This window comes from Phyllostomus hastatus, unplaced genomic scaffold (genome assembly GCF_019186645.2).
Source record: "Phyllostomus hastatus isolate PE091 unplaced genomic scaffold, TTU_PhHast_1.1 phas_scaffold_216, whole genome shotgun sequence".
Lineage (NCBI taxonomy): Eukaryota > Metazoa > Chordata > Mammalia > Chiroptera > Phyllostomidae > Phyllostomus > Phyllostomus hastatus.
The window spans coordinates 15,901,639-15,919,053 of record NW_025334018.1 but is presented as its reverse complement, the minus strand read 5'-3'; the positions used below and the strand labels follow the sequence as shown (position 1 = coordinate 15,919,053).

The 17,415-nt window shown below is 59.4% G+C and overlaps 1 protein-coding gene across 1 annotated transcript; it reads left to right on the top strand.

Moving 5' to 3' along the window:
• Positions 1-864: 864 nt before the first annotated feature.
• On the top strand, positions 865-17,415 carry STRIP1 (striatin interacting protein 1). The gene is made up of 21 exons (XM_045817073.1): positions 865-1,070; positions 3,345-3,414; positions 4,046-4,120; positions 4,548-4,682; positions 4,777-4,897; positions 5,125-5,193; positions 6,157-6,263; positions 6,353-6,480; positions 7,363-7,545; positions 7,912-8,129; positions 9,276-9,341; positions 9,465-9,528; positions 10,731-10,802; positions 11,285-11,359; positions 11,579-11,676; positions 12,823-12,949; positions 13,148-13,248; positions 14,025-14,091; positions 14,590-14,694; positions 15,301-15,505; positions 16,495-17,415. The coding sequence occupies exons 1-21, from the start codon at positions 891-893 to the stop codon at positions 16,740-16,742; spliced, it is 2,514 nt and encodes an 837-aa protein (XP_045673029.1). The 5' UTR covers positions 865-890; the 3' UTR covers positions 16,743-17,415.

Sequence of the window (17,415 nt, the reverse complement as noted above, 5' to 3'; positions counted from 1 at the left end):
TTTCTCTGGCACTGGTACAATGGGAGCAAATCAGCACTCGGGGCTTTTTCCTTGTCTGTGCTTCCCATGCCTAGTGAATGAGGTCTTTTTTCTAATTTTCCTCTCAAAATCAAATGTCATATGCAAATATGACTAAATAATAGGAACCAGCTCTAACCCCTACCATTTTCCCCCACAAATGTTCAATTGATTTTTTTTATTTAGAAAATTTTGTGGAAAAGTACACGTAACAAAATCTGCCATTGAAGCATTTTTAACTATACAGTTCAGTGGTACTGAACACATTCACATTGTGTGTGGGTTTTTTTTTTTTAAGATTTTTGAAATTTATTTTTACAGAGAGGGGAAAGGAGGGAGAACGGGAGAGAAACATTGATGGGCAAGAGAAGCATTGATGGGTTGAAACATCAGTCAGTTGCCTCTCGCAGGTGCCCCAACCGGGGACCTGGCCCGCAGCCCAGGCACGAGCCCTGAGTCGGAATCGAGTGACAGCCTTTTGGTTCACAGGCCAGCAGCGCTCAGTCCACTGAGCCACATTTGAAAGTAAACTCCTTGGAGACTGGAAACATGTCCATTTTGTTCACTATGACAGATGCAAAGCCAAGTTAAAGGAAGTTGGGGACGACTAAAATGATTGAAGGGGCTAAGGGAGGTCTCACAGGTACAAGGACATCTAAACTGGGACTGACTTGAAATAGGAACCTAAGAAGACCGAAAAAAGTAAGAGCTCAAGCAGAGAGAATCTCGCGAGGCGTTGGGCAGCCAAGATGGCTTCAGCACCTGCCGCCACACTTAATATGGCGACCGAGGAGCGTTCCTGGAAGAAATCTCGCGAGAGCTGCATCACAGCTACTGTACGGGAGTTGAGCCGGGGGTGTGGAAGAGCCAAGATGGAGCCGGCAGCCGGCGGTCCGGGCCCGCTGATCATGAACAACAAGCAGCCTCAGCCGCCGCCGCCTCCGCCACCAGCAGCCGCGCAGCCGCCACCCGGGGCACCGCGGGCCGGCGGGGGTCTTCTGCCCGGCGGCAAAGCCCGAGAGTTCAATCGCAACCAGCGCAAAGACTCGGAGGTCAGAAGCTTCGGGGGGCGAGGCCAGCACCGGCGGGCTGTGTCTGGGGACCCGGGCCAGCGGCAGTTCTCGGGTCTCAGCTGGGTTTCCCGGAGGGTTCGCTAGGGTTTGACAGGGGAGTTGTCATTTCAGGGCGAAAGGGGCAGGACGTAAGGCTGGCACCTCCGGGGCCGGGGGCGTGAAGCCGGGGTCCGCTCCCCGAGCTCCGCCGCCCGGGAGAACCTCCGGGAGCCGGTGGCTGCTCGTTGGCTCCTCCGAGACCGGAGCTGTGGATGCGCTCTCGGAGCCCCAGCCTCTGGGAAGCCGCCTCCACCCCAGTTCTGCGGGTGAGGAATCGGTGGCACACTTGCGCTCCAGGGGGCCGGGCGGCAGACCCTCGGTCCCGAACCCTCTCAGCCTCTGGTCCTGTGGGTGCCACAGCGCGCGGTGGCCGGCGTGTGCGGGTGGGGAAGGGCCATGGAAGCCGGATGGAGGTAATTATCACCAATGGTGCTACGGCGCCAGGAGGTTGCGAGAGTAGGAGAGGGGGAATCCTTCCATCCGATCCGAGCCAGGGCAGGTTCAGGCCACGGTGCGACAGTGCCTGGGGGTTGGTGCGCCCGGTGCGCCCGATGCTGAACTCTTGTGAAAGATCAGAAATACACATTTTAAACAGGAGTGAGAGCTCAGCGTGCCCTTCTCTCTTGCTCGTGGCTGTTCCTCCCCTTCTCGAGAGGCTGGAGTCTGGGTGAGTCGCCTCACCCTGAGTTAAAGAATTCCTCCCACTGCCTCCCATTGTGGAATTCATGAATGAACACACTCACGTTGCAGCGATTTAGGGCTTCTTGTTCCCAGAGTACTTACTGTGGGGGTCTCTCCTTCCCCCGAGGCAGTTGAGAGGGTCATCAGTCAGAGGCTTATTGATGAGAGGGAATGCATAACGCCCGAGGTCATATCAACACCTGGTGGTACTGCCTTCAGACGTGTGAAGTCAGGCTTTGGTTTTTGTTGGCAAGGGCAAACCCCTGGGAAAACATGTCAAAACTTGGCAAGTCCAAAGCAGACATTCCTTGAGCTCTTAAGAGAATTATTTGATGAAGGGAAGAAACCGACCTCTTAAGGAGCCCTTTGGCAGGGTGGGGGACATCCGTGAAGAAGGAATTTTACAATTTTTTAAGTAGCTGTGAGTGGTCAAATAAATAACCTTTGATGCATTTAAATTTCTCTTTCTACCCTTTACTTCCCATCTGGGATCAGCACCAGGAAAGTCGGTCAGGGGCACATTTAAGCCCAGAGCCCTGTCTGAATGCGTTTTCTTAGAGGTAGCAAGGCTGTCTCAGCTCCCAGCTGAGATCTGCAGGCTGGGGGCCGGAGCAGGGCCTGGAGGACAGGGAGGCGGACACTTGGTGAGAGCCTACTGTGCGCTCCCGTGCTGTGATTAATGCTTGGAAACCTTCCAGGCAGATTTCCGTCACCCCATCCCGCAGACGGAACTGAAGTTCAGGGCCTCGCGCAAGTGCACCTCTGTTGCCACTGAATGGGGGGTCGGGCTCCTCGTGCTGCTCAGTGTTTGCGGCTGTGCTGTGTCCCTTTGTGGGTGGTCTTTGTCTCCCCCGGTGGCTTGTAATCAAGCCTGAGGACTTGCCTCCTTCTCCACTTCTCTCCTCTGAGAATGAGGCTTCCAAGATAACGTGTTCTCAGTGATCACCTGTCCGCAGCAATAAAAAGATTCTCTTTGCCCACATTCTCTCCTGTGCTGGGAGGGGAGCCGTCCCATTCAGCTGCCGCCTTCTCCGACTGTCAGTTCTCAGGGAACGCTGAGAGAGGGGCAGGACGACTGAGGGTGTCAGCGTTCATTCCGTCCTGAGCTGTTGGTAGCCCGCTAGCCAGACAGAAGGGGTGCTTCTGGAATCTCAGCGCTGCGTGGAACGGTCATTCACTGCCCAGAATGCATGGAAGCTTTGTGTTATTCACCCAGCATGTATTTTTTTAAGTTTAAACCATCATTCATTCATGCCAAATAGTGTGCCGGGCATTGTGAAACCGTGGGTGAGCAAAGTGGACCAAGTTCCCCCTCTGATGGAACGTGCGGTCTCCTGGAGAGGCAGGCGCTTCACACGTACACGTGCCTCTGTGTGTAGTCGTGAGTGGGGGCGGGGGCTCTGCCAGGCCTGCGCTGGCTCGGGAGACTCAGCGTTGTGGTGGAGCTTCGGAGAAGTGGAGGCAGCGGCCCTTCACACGACAGTGTCTCTGGCATCTCGGCAACCTGTCGGCTCTCTCTCCTGTTCTCAACAGGGCTATTCCGAGTCCCCAGACCTGGAGTTCGAGTACGCCGACACGGACAAGTGGGCCGCAGAGCTCTCGGGTAAAAAGCCTGCACCTTTGTGTTACTTAGGGGTGTTTTCTCCTTATTGGTTTTCGATAAAATGAAGACTGAATGCCATCTGGGAGTCCGTTCCCCCCGGGGGGTCTTAGTATAGTAATGGTGTGTGCAAACGGGTTAGCTACTGGGCTCGGGCCTCGTGCATCCCATGACTGTGGCTGGTCCTTTCCTTTGATGAAGTGTCTCGGTGCACGTGGCTCCTTGGCCGCGCACTGTCCCCGACAGCGGTCTCGCCTAGAGCAGTGGTCGTGCGGACTGCCCACAAGTGTGCCTGCATCTGGGCACGCCTGCCGCGCGTGTGTGACTTGGGGTTTGCTGAGCTGCCCCTCCAGCCCCAAAGCCCAGGTCCTCTCCAGGAGAGGGCCGCCACGTGAGAGACGCGTGCTCGTGCCGGCAGGGCGTGGGGGGGGGGGGGTCACACACCCCAGACCGGACATGCCCGTGTGTGCTTGCCCGGCATTCCGGTGGTCGGCTGCCGGGGAAGCCAGCCTTCTCTCCGTCCTGGTCGTCAGGACACTGAGGCCCCCTTAGCAGTCACAAAACACAGTCTCTGCTGCTCGTGGGACCTGGTGGGAGTGTGGACACGGAGCTGACGAGACTGTGTTCTTGACAGAGCTTTACAGCTACACGGAAGGGCCCGAGTTCCTGATGAACCGGAAGTGCTTTGAGGAGGACTTCCGGACCCACGGTGAGCGGCGCCCTGCGCTTCTTGGTTCCTTTCAGCCCGTGTCCTGAGGGCCGCAGGGCGTCTCACAGTATCTGAACACCCCAGTTGTCCTGGGGTGGCCGGCGAAGGCTGCTGACCTGTGATTGTTCCAGGCCAGATGCAACATTAGGGTGGGCTTGCAAACACTGGTGGTGGCCTTTCAGGGTGTGAGTGCTGGGGGGAAAGGGCACTTGATGTGATTGAACTTGCACCAAAAACAGCTTTCTTTCTTTCAGTCTGGAAATTCAAATTCATAAGGCAGCAGTATGTCCTTGCCCTTACGCAGAGAGTAACTGATCTTTCCGAGTTCTCTGGTCCCGTGGCAGTCGGAATTTGGTGGCCAAACGTGGTGTCAGGTCCATTGTGAGGGTTTTCTGGGCTCAGGCGTCACTGGCCTCTTGCCCTGCAGTGACAGACAAGAAGTGGACCGAGCTGGACACCAACCAGCACCGCACCCATGCCATGAGGCTCCTGGATGGCCTGGAAGTCACCGCCAGGGAGAAGAGACTCAAGGTGGCCCGGGCCATTCTCTACGTTGCCCAAGGTACGGAGTGGGCCCCCGGACCCCTGCCTCCCCTTGGGTGATGGGGCCGGCCAGACCCGGGAGGGACTCAGTGAGCTGTGCGCTGGGCCTGCAGGCACCTTCGGGGAGTGCGGCTCCGAGGCAGAAGTGCAGACCTGGATGCGCTACAACGTCTTCCTGCTGCTGGAGGTGGGCACGTTCCATGCGCTGGTGGAGCTTCTGAACATGGAGATAGAGTGAGTTCTCCCGAGGGGCGGGCGGGGGCGGGGGCGGGGGCCGGGCTTACGGAGCTGCCTGGCCTTGAGGATCGGGTCCAGGGCCTGAAGTCTCACCCCCTGGTCCTGTGGCATCCCGTGCCATCCAAGCACAGGTTGTGGTGGTGTGCTCCCCCAACGGGGCAGCGCTTGCCGGGGGACCCCTCTCCTGCCTCTGGGGGAGGCGCTGACTCCGGTCTCTCCTACAGCAACAGCGCCGCGTGCAGCAGTGCGGTGAGGAAGCCGGCCATCTCCCTGGCTGACAGCACGGACCTGAGGTGAGGCCGCATGGGCCACGGTGAGGGCAGCAGGGCCTGGGGGGCGTCCTTGGGTTTTCATGCTGTGTGTGTGTGCGTGTGCGTGTTCCTTCTCACACGCTACCCTGCAGGCGTGCTGGGCTCCGTGTGGGGTTCGTCGGCCCTGCTGAGGGCTCTCCTGGTGCTCGGGGGGAGGCGGGGGGGGGTGGCTCTGGGCTGAGTCTCCCAGAGGAAATCCCAGGTGGAGCCACCCGTGACAGAACCACAGTGCCTCTGAGAGCTCGCTGTGGCATTCCGTGTTGCACGAAGTGCCCGATGCGACCCCGTGGGCTCCCACCTTCTCGTGCACAGCTCGACTGCCGTCTGTGTGCGGTTAGTCCTGACCGTTCTCGACGCTTCATGGCTGTGCAGAAGGAATAGCAGCTGCTCAAGGGCAAGGCCACCTTCCCCTCCTTGTGAGGGTTAGGGTCTGTCTCTTCTTGTGCACTTCGAAGCTTTCAGACTGGGGGGTTGGTGGTGCCCCCACTGTAGTCAGGGTCCCTGGCATCATCCTGTGTGCCCCTGACTCTCACCATGGTACCCACACTCTGTTCGCACTGCCACGCTACTCTACCTTGGCAGGTCCAGCCCCCACTTCCACAGCTCGCTGCTGCCTCTGTGTCATTTTCATTCCGGGAAGCTCAGGGCAGTAAGTGCTTTCGGCCATTCTGGTTCACAGTAATCCACTCAGCACTCACTTTCCCAGCGTCTGCTTTGAGTAAGCGCTTGGCGAGACTCCGGAGGCACAGAACAGGCCTGATCCCAGCCCTGGCAGCGTGGGGCCGAGCAGGAGGCACCGCACGCTCCGTGCGGCTCTCAGTGTCCTGGACGCCGCAGCGCCCCCGTCAGCCCGCCTTCCTGCTCCGGCTTCCTCACGCCCTCTGGGGTATGGGCAAGCCGGGCACTCCCGTGACCCCCCCGCCCTCCCCGTTTTCTCGTCCGCAGGGTCCTGCTCAACATCATGTACCTGATTGTGGAGACCGTTCACCAGGAGTGCGAGGGGGACACGGCTGAGTGGAAGGCGATGCGGCAGACCTTCAGGGCTGAGCTGGGTGGGGCCCCGGGTCCCGGTCGCTGAGGCTGGCGGGCGGGGAGGGGCCTGTCCCTGCCTGCGGCCCTGACACCTTCGTGCTGTCTCCAGGTTCCCCGCTGTACAACCACGAGCCGTTCGCCATCATGCTCTTTGGGATGGTGACCAAATTTTGCAGTGGCCACGCCCCTCACTTCCCCATGAAGAAGGTTCTCTTGCTGCTTTGGAAGACAGTGCTGGTGAGCACCTCCTGGAGGAGGAGGAGTGCAGGTGCCAGGGGACGGGGCAGGCTTGGGGCTCGGACTCACCCTCCCTCCCTCCTTCCAGAAGGGGCCGGCCCTGTGGGGCCTGGGCCGGGCCTTATGCCCTCCTCACAGTGGCCTGCACGTTTTGTCTTGGCCGCACATCCTGTTCGCTCCTCCCAGAGCCTCCCTGAAGCCAGAGAGGAAAGCTGAGTTGCTCAGAAACAGTGGAAGTAATTGGCCTAAAATTGCTGGCACTGCTGGCTTCTAGGGGGATGTTTAGATGATGCTTTTTTTTTTAATTGGAATATCCTGCAATAGACAGGTGACCCGTGAACAACGCAGGTTTAAGCTGTGCGGGTCCAGTTATATGTGGGTTGTTAAAATACAAGCGGACCCATGCAGTTGAAACCCACGTTCAAGAGTCTGCTGTGTTTTTGACTCGCGGTTTCAAATCCCTGAAGTCGGTGGAGGGCCAACTTCACCTCTGTGTGGGTTTTGAACTGCGTGGGGTGTGGGCACCCCATCCCCTGCATTGTTCCAGGGTCAGCTGGATTTGCAGTCTGACTTGGAAGTGTGGCATGTGCCCCTTCTGAAGCGTACAGGCTCACTGGTTTTCCTGGGAGCTGGAAGGGTTAGGCTCTTCAGTCTGCATTTTTGTTCGTTTTTTATTAACCCGAAGAGCGAGTCGTACACAGAGCGCTACGTGTGTGTGTTTGGTAGGCTCAGCCAGCCCCCATTGCTCCTCTCCCTTTCCGACATCGCTGAACTCCCCGGGGAGTGCAGGGAGTCCCTCGTGCAGAGGTGGTGAGGTCCTGCAGAGATGCGGGTCCCGGCTGCTCTCGAACCCGACACAGCCCTGCTCCCTGTCTGACGCAGTGCACGCTGGGTGGCTTCGAGGAGCTGCAGAGCATGAAGGCGGAGAAGCGCACGCTGCTGGGCCTGCCCCCGCTGCCGGAGGACAGCATCAAAGTGATCCGCAACATGAGGGCCGCCTCTCCGCCGGCCTCTGCCTCCGACCTGATCGAGCAGCAGCAGAAGCGGGGTCGGCGGGAGCACAAGGTGAGGGCGACAGGGGTCCCGGCCACTCCCAAGGGTTCTGCAGGTGCACATGCGGTGCTTGGTCCTCGGACAAGCATGGTAGGGAGTTGTCTCTGAACAGCTAGTCCGAATGAAGGCCTTCGGGCAGGAACATTGCGTCTCCTGTCCAGGGGCCCAGTGTTCAGTGGGCACCTGGGACATGGTATTTTTAAGGGACTAGGACAGGAAATGGCATGTCATTTGGGTCCAACCTTGACTTCCTGTTTCCCACTGCCCTTGGCTCTGCACCTCCCACCTTTCTGAGTTCCAGCCTCGCCAGCTTCCTTGCCCCCTGTAGGTCCTCAGTTGGCGCTTGTTGTCTGCTCCCCCCTCCCCTCCCGTGTGCAGGCCCTGATAAAGCAGGACAACTTGGATGCCTTCAACGAGCGGGACCCCTACAAGGCCGACGACTCCCGAGAAGAGGAGGAGGAGAATGACGATGACAACAGTCTGGAAGGGGAGACGTTCCCCCTTGAGCGCGACGAGGTGATGCCTCCCCCGCTCCAGCACCCCCAGACCGACAGGCTCACCTGCCCGAAGGGGCTTCCATGGGCGCCCAAGGTCAGGTGAGCCTCGGACCCTCAGAATGCTCTTGGCTCCTGGAACCAGAGCCCTCCCACCCTCCGGCAGGGCGCCTGGCCAGCGTCTCCACGCGAGGTCTGCCACTGGGCTGGGCCGGCCGTGGCTCCTGGGTGAGACGCTCTCACAGGGCCCTGTGCTGGCCCTGCTGGCTCTGCGCCGAGGGGCCCTCGTGTGCTCCTGAGTCCGCAACAGGAGCTGGCTCTTGGTTGGGCTCGGGCTGGGGGAGGGGGAGGGAAATGGAAACAGGGACGTGCCAGTGAGCTCATCTCCACACGCCCTGGCATCGTATATGGTTAACATAAAAATTCTAGGTGAAGGAAGAGATCCTTTGGAACCGTAATTCAGATCTGAGACATGTGTGTGAGCCCGTGGATGGGAAGGTACCTGCACATGTAGAGATGGTAACGGTTTGAAAAAGCACTAACTTAAGAAATAGGTAAACATGTGAGAGGATATAAAGTCATTTTCTTATTTATTTCTTTTTTTAAAGATTTTATTTATTTTTAGAGAGGGGAAGGGGAAAGGGAGAAAAACATCACTGTGTGGCTGCCTCTCACGTGCCCCCCACTGGGGACTTGGCCCGCCACCCAGGCATGTGCCCTGACTGGGAATCGAACCAGCAGCCCTTGGGTTCACAGCCCGAGCTCAATCCACTGAGCTACGCCAGCCAGGGCTAAAGGCATTTTCTTAACCCAGGTAAAGCCCCAGTTTTCAGGGGCCCGTGATGGGAATACACAGCAGAGCGTCAGGAAAGGCAGGATATACTGCTTGTGTGGGACTGGAGATGTGACTCGTGAGAAAAGCAGTAGCTTATGGCTCTCGCTGTTGTAAAAATTTTAATTATTTGAGGAGTTCCAATGACAATGTTGTAAATCATTTTACAACATTAATTTTGCAAGTAAACTGGTTACATGCAATTTCAGATTATAGATTCAACATCATTATGAAGGACATTAAAGTAGATGGAAGGTTTCAGTTCTTTATTTCTTTTTCTTTTTTTTCCCCATAAAGAGAAACTGTCGTGGGAGGTTTCTTCTCCCGGCTTCACAGTTCCCGGACGTTCGGGAGTCTGTTAGCCAGGGCTCCTCGGAGTAGCATGCCCTGCAAACCCTGCTCTCTTTCCTTGGCAGAGAGAAGGACATCGAGATGTTCCTCGAGTGCAGCCGCAGCAAGTTCATCGGCTACACTCTGGGCAGGTGAGCGCCACCTGAGTCCCTTTGAGGAGAGGCGGCGAGAGGTCCGCCCTCTCGGCCTTCGGTGTTCGGGGCCCTGGGTGGATAGGCATGTGGGCCTCACACAGGGCCTCCTTTCTTCCCCAGCGACACGAGCACGGTGGTGGGGCTGCCCAGGCCAATCCACGAAAGCATCCGGACTCTGAAACAGGTAGTGGCTTCGGGTGCGCTTTTGGCCTGGCTTGGTCCCCAGCGAGGAAAGTGAGCCCGGCCCGCTGGGAGGAGCCGTTCTGCCCTGGTTGCCTCTGCCTGGAGGGAGGCGCCGGGCCCAGGGATGGGCGGCCTGCGGCTGTGCCTTCCGACAGCTCTGCTTTGTAGGTCCTACTTGTTGTAGCTGAGCTTTTGTTGGGGACTTACCGGTGGCTCGAGATTGTGTTACCTGCCCTGGCTGGTGCAGCTTGGTGGATTGAGTGCCCAAAAGGTCGCTGGTTCGACCGCCAGGCAGGGCACATGCCTGGGTTGCGGGCCAGGTCCCCAGTTGGGGAGCGTGTGAGAGGCAATTGATGAATGTATCTCTCACACATTGATGTTTCTCTCTCTCTCTTTCTCCCTGCCTTCCCCTCTCTCTAAAAGAGAATAAAATCTTAAAAAAAAAAAGATTATATTACCCGAGAGTTCTTGAAGTTTTAAGGGGCCCATTAAACACCCTCCCCCTTTTCTTGCCCCAGTGCTAAGGCAGTTGAGATAGAGGAGCAGGGTTGCAGCTCCAGCTCTGTTGCTGACGAGCGGTTGGACGGCGGCGGCTTTGCCGTGGTTGTGAGAGAGAGAAGAGAAGGAGGCTGGGCCTAGAACACCCTGCTCCTCCTCCCACACTCACGGGCCAGCGGGGTTGGGGGGGGCGGGTGTGAGGGCAGGGAGGGACTGAGGTGTGGGCACTCGCATGTCCCTCCAGCTGGGAGGGGGCTCCAGGGGTGGGGAAGGAAGAGAGGTCTCTCCTCCCAGCGTATCTGGGGTGTAAATGTGTATGTTTTTGAAACATTTCTAAGGTTTTTAGCACTAAGTGGGCCCATGTAGTTGGGCTTTTTGAGTACCTGGGTACTTGATTCTGAGTACTTTTAAGTTCTTTGATTCTGCTTTTAATAGTTTTTCTGTCGCTGTTGGCACCTGAAAGTCCCTTTCTCTCCTTTAATTCGCTTTTTTCTCATCTTTTGTGTGCTTTTGCACTGGTTTTAAAGGCAAGTGTTCACTTAGGAAGATGGTTTGGGTTTCGGACGGTAGTGAGGGATCGTGGTGGAGCTGTAGCCCTCTTGGGGAAGACTGAGTTGGAGGAAGGTGGGGTGGGCCCTGGGCCAGTGTGTGGGCGGCCAGCCCGGCCTGAGACGCAGCCCGCAGTGCCTTCTCCCCTCCCCCCAGCACAAGTACACGTCGATCGCGGAGGTCCAGGCGCAGATGGAGGAGGAGTACCTGCGCTCTCCTCTCTCGGGGGTAAGTCGGGAGCCTTCCTCCGCCAGCAGGGTCCCCAGCCTTCCCAGGCTCTGTGCTGAGCCCAGCCCTCGAAGCTGCCTTGGCCCCTGCCCTCAGAAAGCCCCCGCCCGGTCTCACTCCTGTGGCCGGGGGGTGGGGGTCGGGGTGACCTGTGTGTAGTGCAGGGGTTGAGAATGCAGACTCCGAGCCAGCCACTGCCTCTGAGTCCCGGCTCTGCTATTCAGTGGGTGACAGCCCAGCAGAAGGCGGGTCTCCCTGTGCTCCAGTGTCCTCACCTGTAAAGTGGGCATAATAACAGTGCCTTCCTCACAGAGCGCTAGTGAGGACTAGTGGAGTGGTAGCGAGTGCCTGGCAGGTCCCGCTGTCACCACCAGCATTGTTACTGACAGTGACACTTACAGATCCCCCCCCAGCCAGCCAGTAAGCTGGCTCGGGAGACCGTGGTTGGACTGGGGTTTGTATGTGTCCCACTGTGTTGCAAGGGAGAAGAGGAAGTCGAGCAAGTCCCCGCAGAAACCCTGTACCAAGGCCTGCTCCCCAGCCTGCCTCAGTACATGGTGAGTGCCTCTCCAGGGGGCCCTGGCCCTGGGCCCCTCGGGGGCCAGCAGTGGGCGCCTGCCGTGGGATCGCCCTCCCCGCCACACAGGACTTGGGAGTGCGTCCTTCGGCCCCTCCCCGAGCTGCCTGAGCCTCTCCAGGAGGACCGCCCGCCCGCTTGCTTCATCCTGCACCCAGGCACTCTGGGGCAGGCTGTCTCAGGGTCTCCTCCTCCCCAGATCGCGCTGCTGAAGATCCTGCTGGCCGCAGCTCCCACCTCAAAGGCCAAAACAGACTCGATCAACATCCTGGCGGACGTCCTGCCCGAGGAGATGCCGTGAGTGCCGTGGTGCCGTGAAGGGTGCAGGTCGGGGCAGCAGAGCAGGGAGGTATTTGTGATCGGTCCCAGTGTTTGCTAGTTATCTCCTTTTCTGGGCTCAACTTCTCTGCAGGTTAGGTTGAGGGTGTTCCTGGCTCAGCAGAAAAAATAAGTACCGAATTAAATACTTAGTTCTGCTGGTTGGGGAGAAGGCCTAGTCCAGCTGGCCTGGACTCGAGCGTGGACTCGGCGACTAGGCGAAGGCCTGGTGGTGCTGGGGAGAGGCAGTTTCTCCTCTGCAGAGTGAATCAGGCTGTGTCCGACAGTCCCGAGACCCTCCCTCGAAGGCTGTGAGACTGGGACATCCCGGGCGAGTGGGGTCAGCGTCTGGATGACTTGCCAGCCAGTAGCTGGACCTCAGCTGGGTAGCGGTTCCCTCCTGCTCCCCAGTGGGCTGGTGCGCAGGGCATTTGTGAATCTCAGGGCGATGGTGGAATCCTCAGGGGCTCTTCCCTGGGCCACAGACTGCACCTCTGATGTGCGAGCACAAGCCCAGAGCGTGTTCTCCCGGCCTTGACCTGGTGCCCTGCTGGGCTGCCGAGACGGCTGGCTCCCTGGCGGCTGGGCCCCTAGTGTGTGGTGTGAGAGCCAGGTGGGGGAGGAGGTGGGACTTGGCTAGTACCGAAGGGGGTGGCACAGAACACTGGGCCATCGTGATGGCCCTTGGGCCGGGGGTGCCAGAGACAGTGAGAAGTCCTGAATCCTGAATTCAGAAACTGATTTAAGTGTCTAATCACTATGTCACACACCTAAAACTAATATACTACTGTATATCAAGTATAATTGAAAAATAAGTTTTAGAAGCTTCGTAAGTTTATCTGACCCCAGAACCTGTCTCCCCATAACACGAAATATCTCAGCGTGGAGCTATTTCACGAAACACACTGGAGGAAGACAGCTTCTACGGTGGCAGAAGCTTAGGGCAGACCTTGAAAAAGAGGTTCCTTGCTGGAGTGCTGGAGGAAAAGCAGAGAAATAGGCCAGAAGCGTGACTGGGGCGCCCCAAGGAGGAAGAACGGCGCTCCGAGCTGGGGACGGGGGCAGGGCCGGAGGTGGGTGGGGGCGCTGCCCCTCCGCAGGCTCACCTGCTGCCTGTGCCTCCAGCACCACAGTGCTGCAGAGCATGAAGCTGGGCGTGGACGTGAACCGCCACAAAGAGGTCATTGTTAAGGCCATCTCTGCTGTCCTGCTGCTGCTGCTGAAGCACTTTAAGCTGAACCACGTCTACCAGGTACCTGTAAGGCCTGCCTTGTTCCTGTCCTCTGGGCCAGGGCCCTGGGCGGTGCTGCTCCTCCAGCCCCGAAGAGTGGGCACCCTTGAGCTCTGTGTGAATGCTCTAAGACTCAGGCTTCCAAGCAAGGCCTTTGTCACTGGAGGAAGGACAGTGAGGTCCTAAGGGCCATGCTTACTTTTTTCCTGTTGGTTTCAGTTTGAATACATGGCCCAGCACCTGGTGTTCGCCAACTGCATCCCTTTGATTCTAAAGTTCTTCAATCAAAACATCATGTCCTACATCACTGCCAAGAACAGGTGACAGGGCCCAGGGATCGGGAGGGGTGAGCATGGCCAGTCGGCAGGGCTCCCCACAGGCCCCTCCCACTGAGCCCACTCGGCACCCACAAGCCAGCGCTCTCTGGGTTTCAGGGCGCAAAGAAGCGTGAGACACGGCTCCTCCCCGTGAAATCCGAGTCCAGCTCCCCAGCTAGTCTGGGGACCGGTGATTCAGTCTGTGCCTGGGTGGGAAGGGGCCCGTCCTGGGCTCCAGGGCTGCCCTCGCTGCCCTTTTGTGCTCTTCTGTTTCGAGGAGGCCGGCCAGGCTGCCCGTTCTCTCTGGGAGCTCAGCTGGCCGAGTGCACTGCCAGGCCCTGTCTGCTGACTCGAACCCCCACCCCTCTCTCTGGGTGCCGGCTGTACTCGACAGTGCCTGCATGTCAGTGCGGTGCGTCGTAGGGTGAGCTGTCAGCCAGACACTGTCTCCCGCAGGGGCTTGGCCTAAATTCAGTGCCTTGAGACGTCCCCCCCACCTCCTGCCCGTCCCCCAGCCCCCAGGTCCCACATTCGTTGCTGCTAGGAAGGCAGGGTCTCCATCCCTTGTGAGATTACGAGCTGGTCTCTGGCCTGAGGGGCCTTAGAAGTCCCCTTGGAGCAGGTATTTAGCTGGGGGAACCAGGGCAGTACCGACAGGGTAGAGTCCCCCTTCTGTCCCAGCAAGTGAGGGGGAGAGCCCGGGGCCAGCCCGCTCACAGCGGCTGCCCAGACCCCGGCCATGGCTCACAGCGGGCGCCGGCCCCCTCCTGCCCCCGCAGCATCTCTGTCCTGGACTACCCCCACTGCGTGGTGCACGAGCTCCCGGAGCTGACTGCCGAGAGTCTGGTGAGTGGCGAGGCTCCTCCCCAGTGTCCCTTCCGTGTGCGGGTCAGTGGCTGGGAGCCGGCCTCCCCCACACTGGGGTAGGCGAGGTCACTGGCAAGTGTCTGGCTGGCCCTTACAGCACTGCATGCGTGCAAGGGCACAACGATGTGGATGTGGGGGTCAGTTTGTCTCGGGAGCGGGTCACCGGGCCGAGCTGCTTCTTTCTCCCCGCACTGCAGCTCTGGGTCCACAGCTCTGGGGGAGCCTGATGTCCCAGCTTGTGGGGGCCGAGGCCCTACCCCCCTCTGTCATGCTGTTTCCTGCAGGAAAATTTTAGGGAGCTCCCCACCACCCCCTGCCAGCTTCTGGGGTGGAGTTCCCCTGGGCTGAGGAGAGGAGTGCATTCCTGGTACAGGCCAGAGAGGCCCGCAGTTGGGAGATCATGTGCACGAGGGCCCTGGAGGCTGCCGAGCCCCCGCCGCTGTGGGCGTCACGGTTGCACCTGGGTTTGCCCTGCAGGAAGCAGGTGACAATAACCAGTTTTGCTGGAGGAACCTCTTCTCCTGTATCAATCTTCTTCGGATCTTGAACAAGCTGACCAAGTGGAAGCATTCCAGGACGATGGTGAGTCAGCGCGGGCGGCAGGCCCGGAACCTGGAGCTCCCAGCTGAGTGCTAGCTACACCCTGTACCGTCCCTTGCACAGGGGAGCAGGGGTCCCCAGGGTGGGCTTGCTGCTATGGCTTCCTCCTCCCCTCCTAACTGCCCTGCAGCCACATCCTTGCATTTTAAGGTCTGATTCCTTGCTTGCTGATGAGATGAGCTGGAGGCTGGAGCTCAGTCGTGCATGGAATCATTCACACTTGCAGAGGGGTTTCTGCCTGACCAGGGTTCTGGGGGTTTCCCTTAACCCTGAGTGTGTGGGTGCCTTGGGGTGGTAGGTCCATGAAGCCTCTGATATTGTAGGTCCGTGCATATAGCAGTACTTCTGAAGGAATTTGTAGCTTTCTTCATATTCCAGAAAGACTCATAATGAGGGTGGCCAGCGGCCCTGGTTTGCCTAGGACTCTGGTGGTTTTAGCAGCGGAAGTCCGACGTCCCAGGAAATACCTCTGTCTGCGGAGGACTGGGACGTTGGCCCTCCTGCCGTGACCCCAGAGGGAGTGAGCGGCCGGGTGCTGACGCAGGCATCCGTGCCGCTCTCCACTGGGCCGGCCCGTGCCCCTCGCAGATGCTGGTGGTGTTCAAGTCCGCCCCCATCCTGAAGCGGGCGCTGAAGGTGAAGCAGGCCATGATGCAGCTGTACGTGCTGAAGCTGCTCAAGGTGCAGACCAAGTACCTGGGGCGGCAGTGGCGCAAGAGCAACATGAAGACCATGTCTGCCATCTACCAGAAGGTCCGGCACCGGCTGAACGACGACTGGGCCTATGGCAACGGTGAGGCCCTGCACCGGGGGCGGCGGGGGCAGGCAGGGGGCGGGGCGCGGGTGCCTTCCCGCTCTGCCCCGTGCCCTCTGAGGGGCCGCATGGACTGCTAGGAAGGACTTGGAGGGTCTGGTCAGCCCCCGTTCCTCTGCGCCTCCCTGGAAGCCATTCCTTTTCCAGAAGCCGTCACAAGGCGCTCTCGTCTCTTCCCTCCCCCTGCAACTGCCTCGGTTCTGGCCACAGATCCTTTCTCGCCTCCAGGGCCTTGCCCTCCATCAGTGCCCGGAACTGTGCTGCAGGGATCTTTCCAAAGTGCATCTGTGGTGGCACCGCCCTAGTCAGGGCCTTCTTCACCCTCTGGTGGCCCTCAGAGTTAGAGCCGAGCGCCCAAGCACACCACCTGAGCTGAGGCCCACACCCCATCCCTCCCTGTCCTCCATGGCCGGGCCCAGCTTCTGTCCCGCCCAGGGCTCTGGGCACACACAGCACTCAGCCCGTGCACGTCAGCCTGTGCTGTCCCCGCTCCTGTTCCCTCCCCCAGCAGGTGCCTCCCCCGGGCCCCCCGTCTGTCCCGTGTCTGTGTGTGCTGTGTCTCCTCCCCTCTGGGCAGCCGCCTCAGCCTCCTGGGCAGAGTGCGTTCTCCCCGGTGGCCATGTGACTGCATTCCCAGAGCCCTGTGTGTTTGTGCCTGGGCAGGGAATGGAGAGAAGGGCTCAGGAGGGGACCTGCAGGCTCCTCCCCTGGCCGAGGAGTGCCAGGGAGAAGGTGGCTTTCAGAGGAAGGTTTGGGTCTGTCCTCGCTGCGTCCACGCGGATGGCAGGTGGCCCCTGCTCCTCAGAGCTGGCTTCCTCCGTTCACCCGACCCTCCCTGGCGTGTGCCCTCTAGGGGAGAAGTCCCGTTGGCATCCCCGAGGACGGACAGGGCCTGGAGGCTGACGATCAGCATCGCAGGGGCGCTGCCCCGCGGGCCTGGCTCTGACCTCCCTTCCTGCTCTGCCCAGATCTGGACGCCCGGCCGTGGGACTTCCAGGCGGAGGAGTGTGCCCTCCGCGCCAACATCGAACGCTTCAACGCCCGGCGCTACGACCGGGCCCACAGCAACCCCGACTTCCTGCCTGTGGACAACTGCCTGCAGAGCGTCCTGGGCCAGCGGGTGGACCTCCCTGAGGATTTCCAGATGAACTACGACCTCTGGCTGGAAAGGGAGGTCTTCTCCAAGCCTATCTCCTGGGAGGAGCTGCTGCAGTGAGCCTCCTGGTTAGGGGACTGAAGAGGAAAGAGGTGACGTCCAGGTGCCCAGGGCCCAGCGCTGGTCACTGCAGTGTGCCCGTCCGCCTCCAGGTGGCAGCACAGCCCCACCGCGCCCTCCCCTGACAGCATTAGCCAGGCCTCTGGTTGATGCCCAGCCTCCTGGGAGCAGCCGTCTCTGCTTGGCACCCTCTCTCTTCCCTCCCCCCACCCCCTCCCTCGGACATGGTTGGTTACAGCTTATTTCTCATTCAGCCCAAGGCTGGGAAAAGCTGGGATGGGCTGGGAACCCATTACATCCAAATTTCGGGGGTCATGCCGACTATTCTTGAGACGTGCAAATCCTCGGCAGGTCAGCTTGCCAAGGAGGAGGGCTGAGGGTCAGGGCCAGGGAGTCGGAGTCCTGGTCCTGCCTTGGGGTTCGTGGTGCCGTCCCAGCCTCCCGCTGGCTGTCCCCCCGAAGCAGGAGCGGGGCTCCTGCGGCTCTCGGGCGCTCCGGTTCCGGACGGGGCTGGGGTGGGCAGAGGAGGTCCCCTCCCCAGTGGTGCCGCGTGTCCCCTGGTGTGCACGGCCCGTGAATACCTGTGCGTGAGTCTGTGTGTGCGCGCTCGTGCCGTCTCGGGGTTTTTAACGTGTTTGTGTACTCTGTTTACATTAAAAGGAAGCAAAAACAA

Excerpts from the sequence above, each read along its gene's own strand:
- STRIP1 (XM_045817073.1), top strand. The coding sequence starts at position 891 with ATGGAGCCGGCAGCCGGCGGTCCGGGCCCGCTGATCATGAACAACAAG. Across the intron at positions 9,342-9,464 it reads ATCGGCTACACTCTGGGCAG|CGACACGAGCACGGTGGTGG; the intron begins GTGAGCGCCACC and ends TTTCTTCCCCAG. Across the intron at positions 11,677-12,822 it reads GTCCTGCCCGAGGAGATGCC|CACCACAGTGCTGCAGAGCA; the intron begins GTGAGTGCCGTG and ends CTGTGCCTCCAG.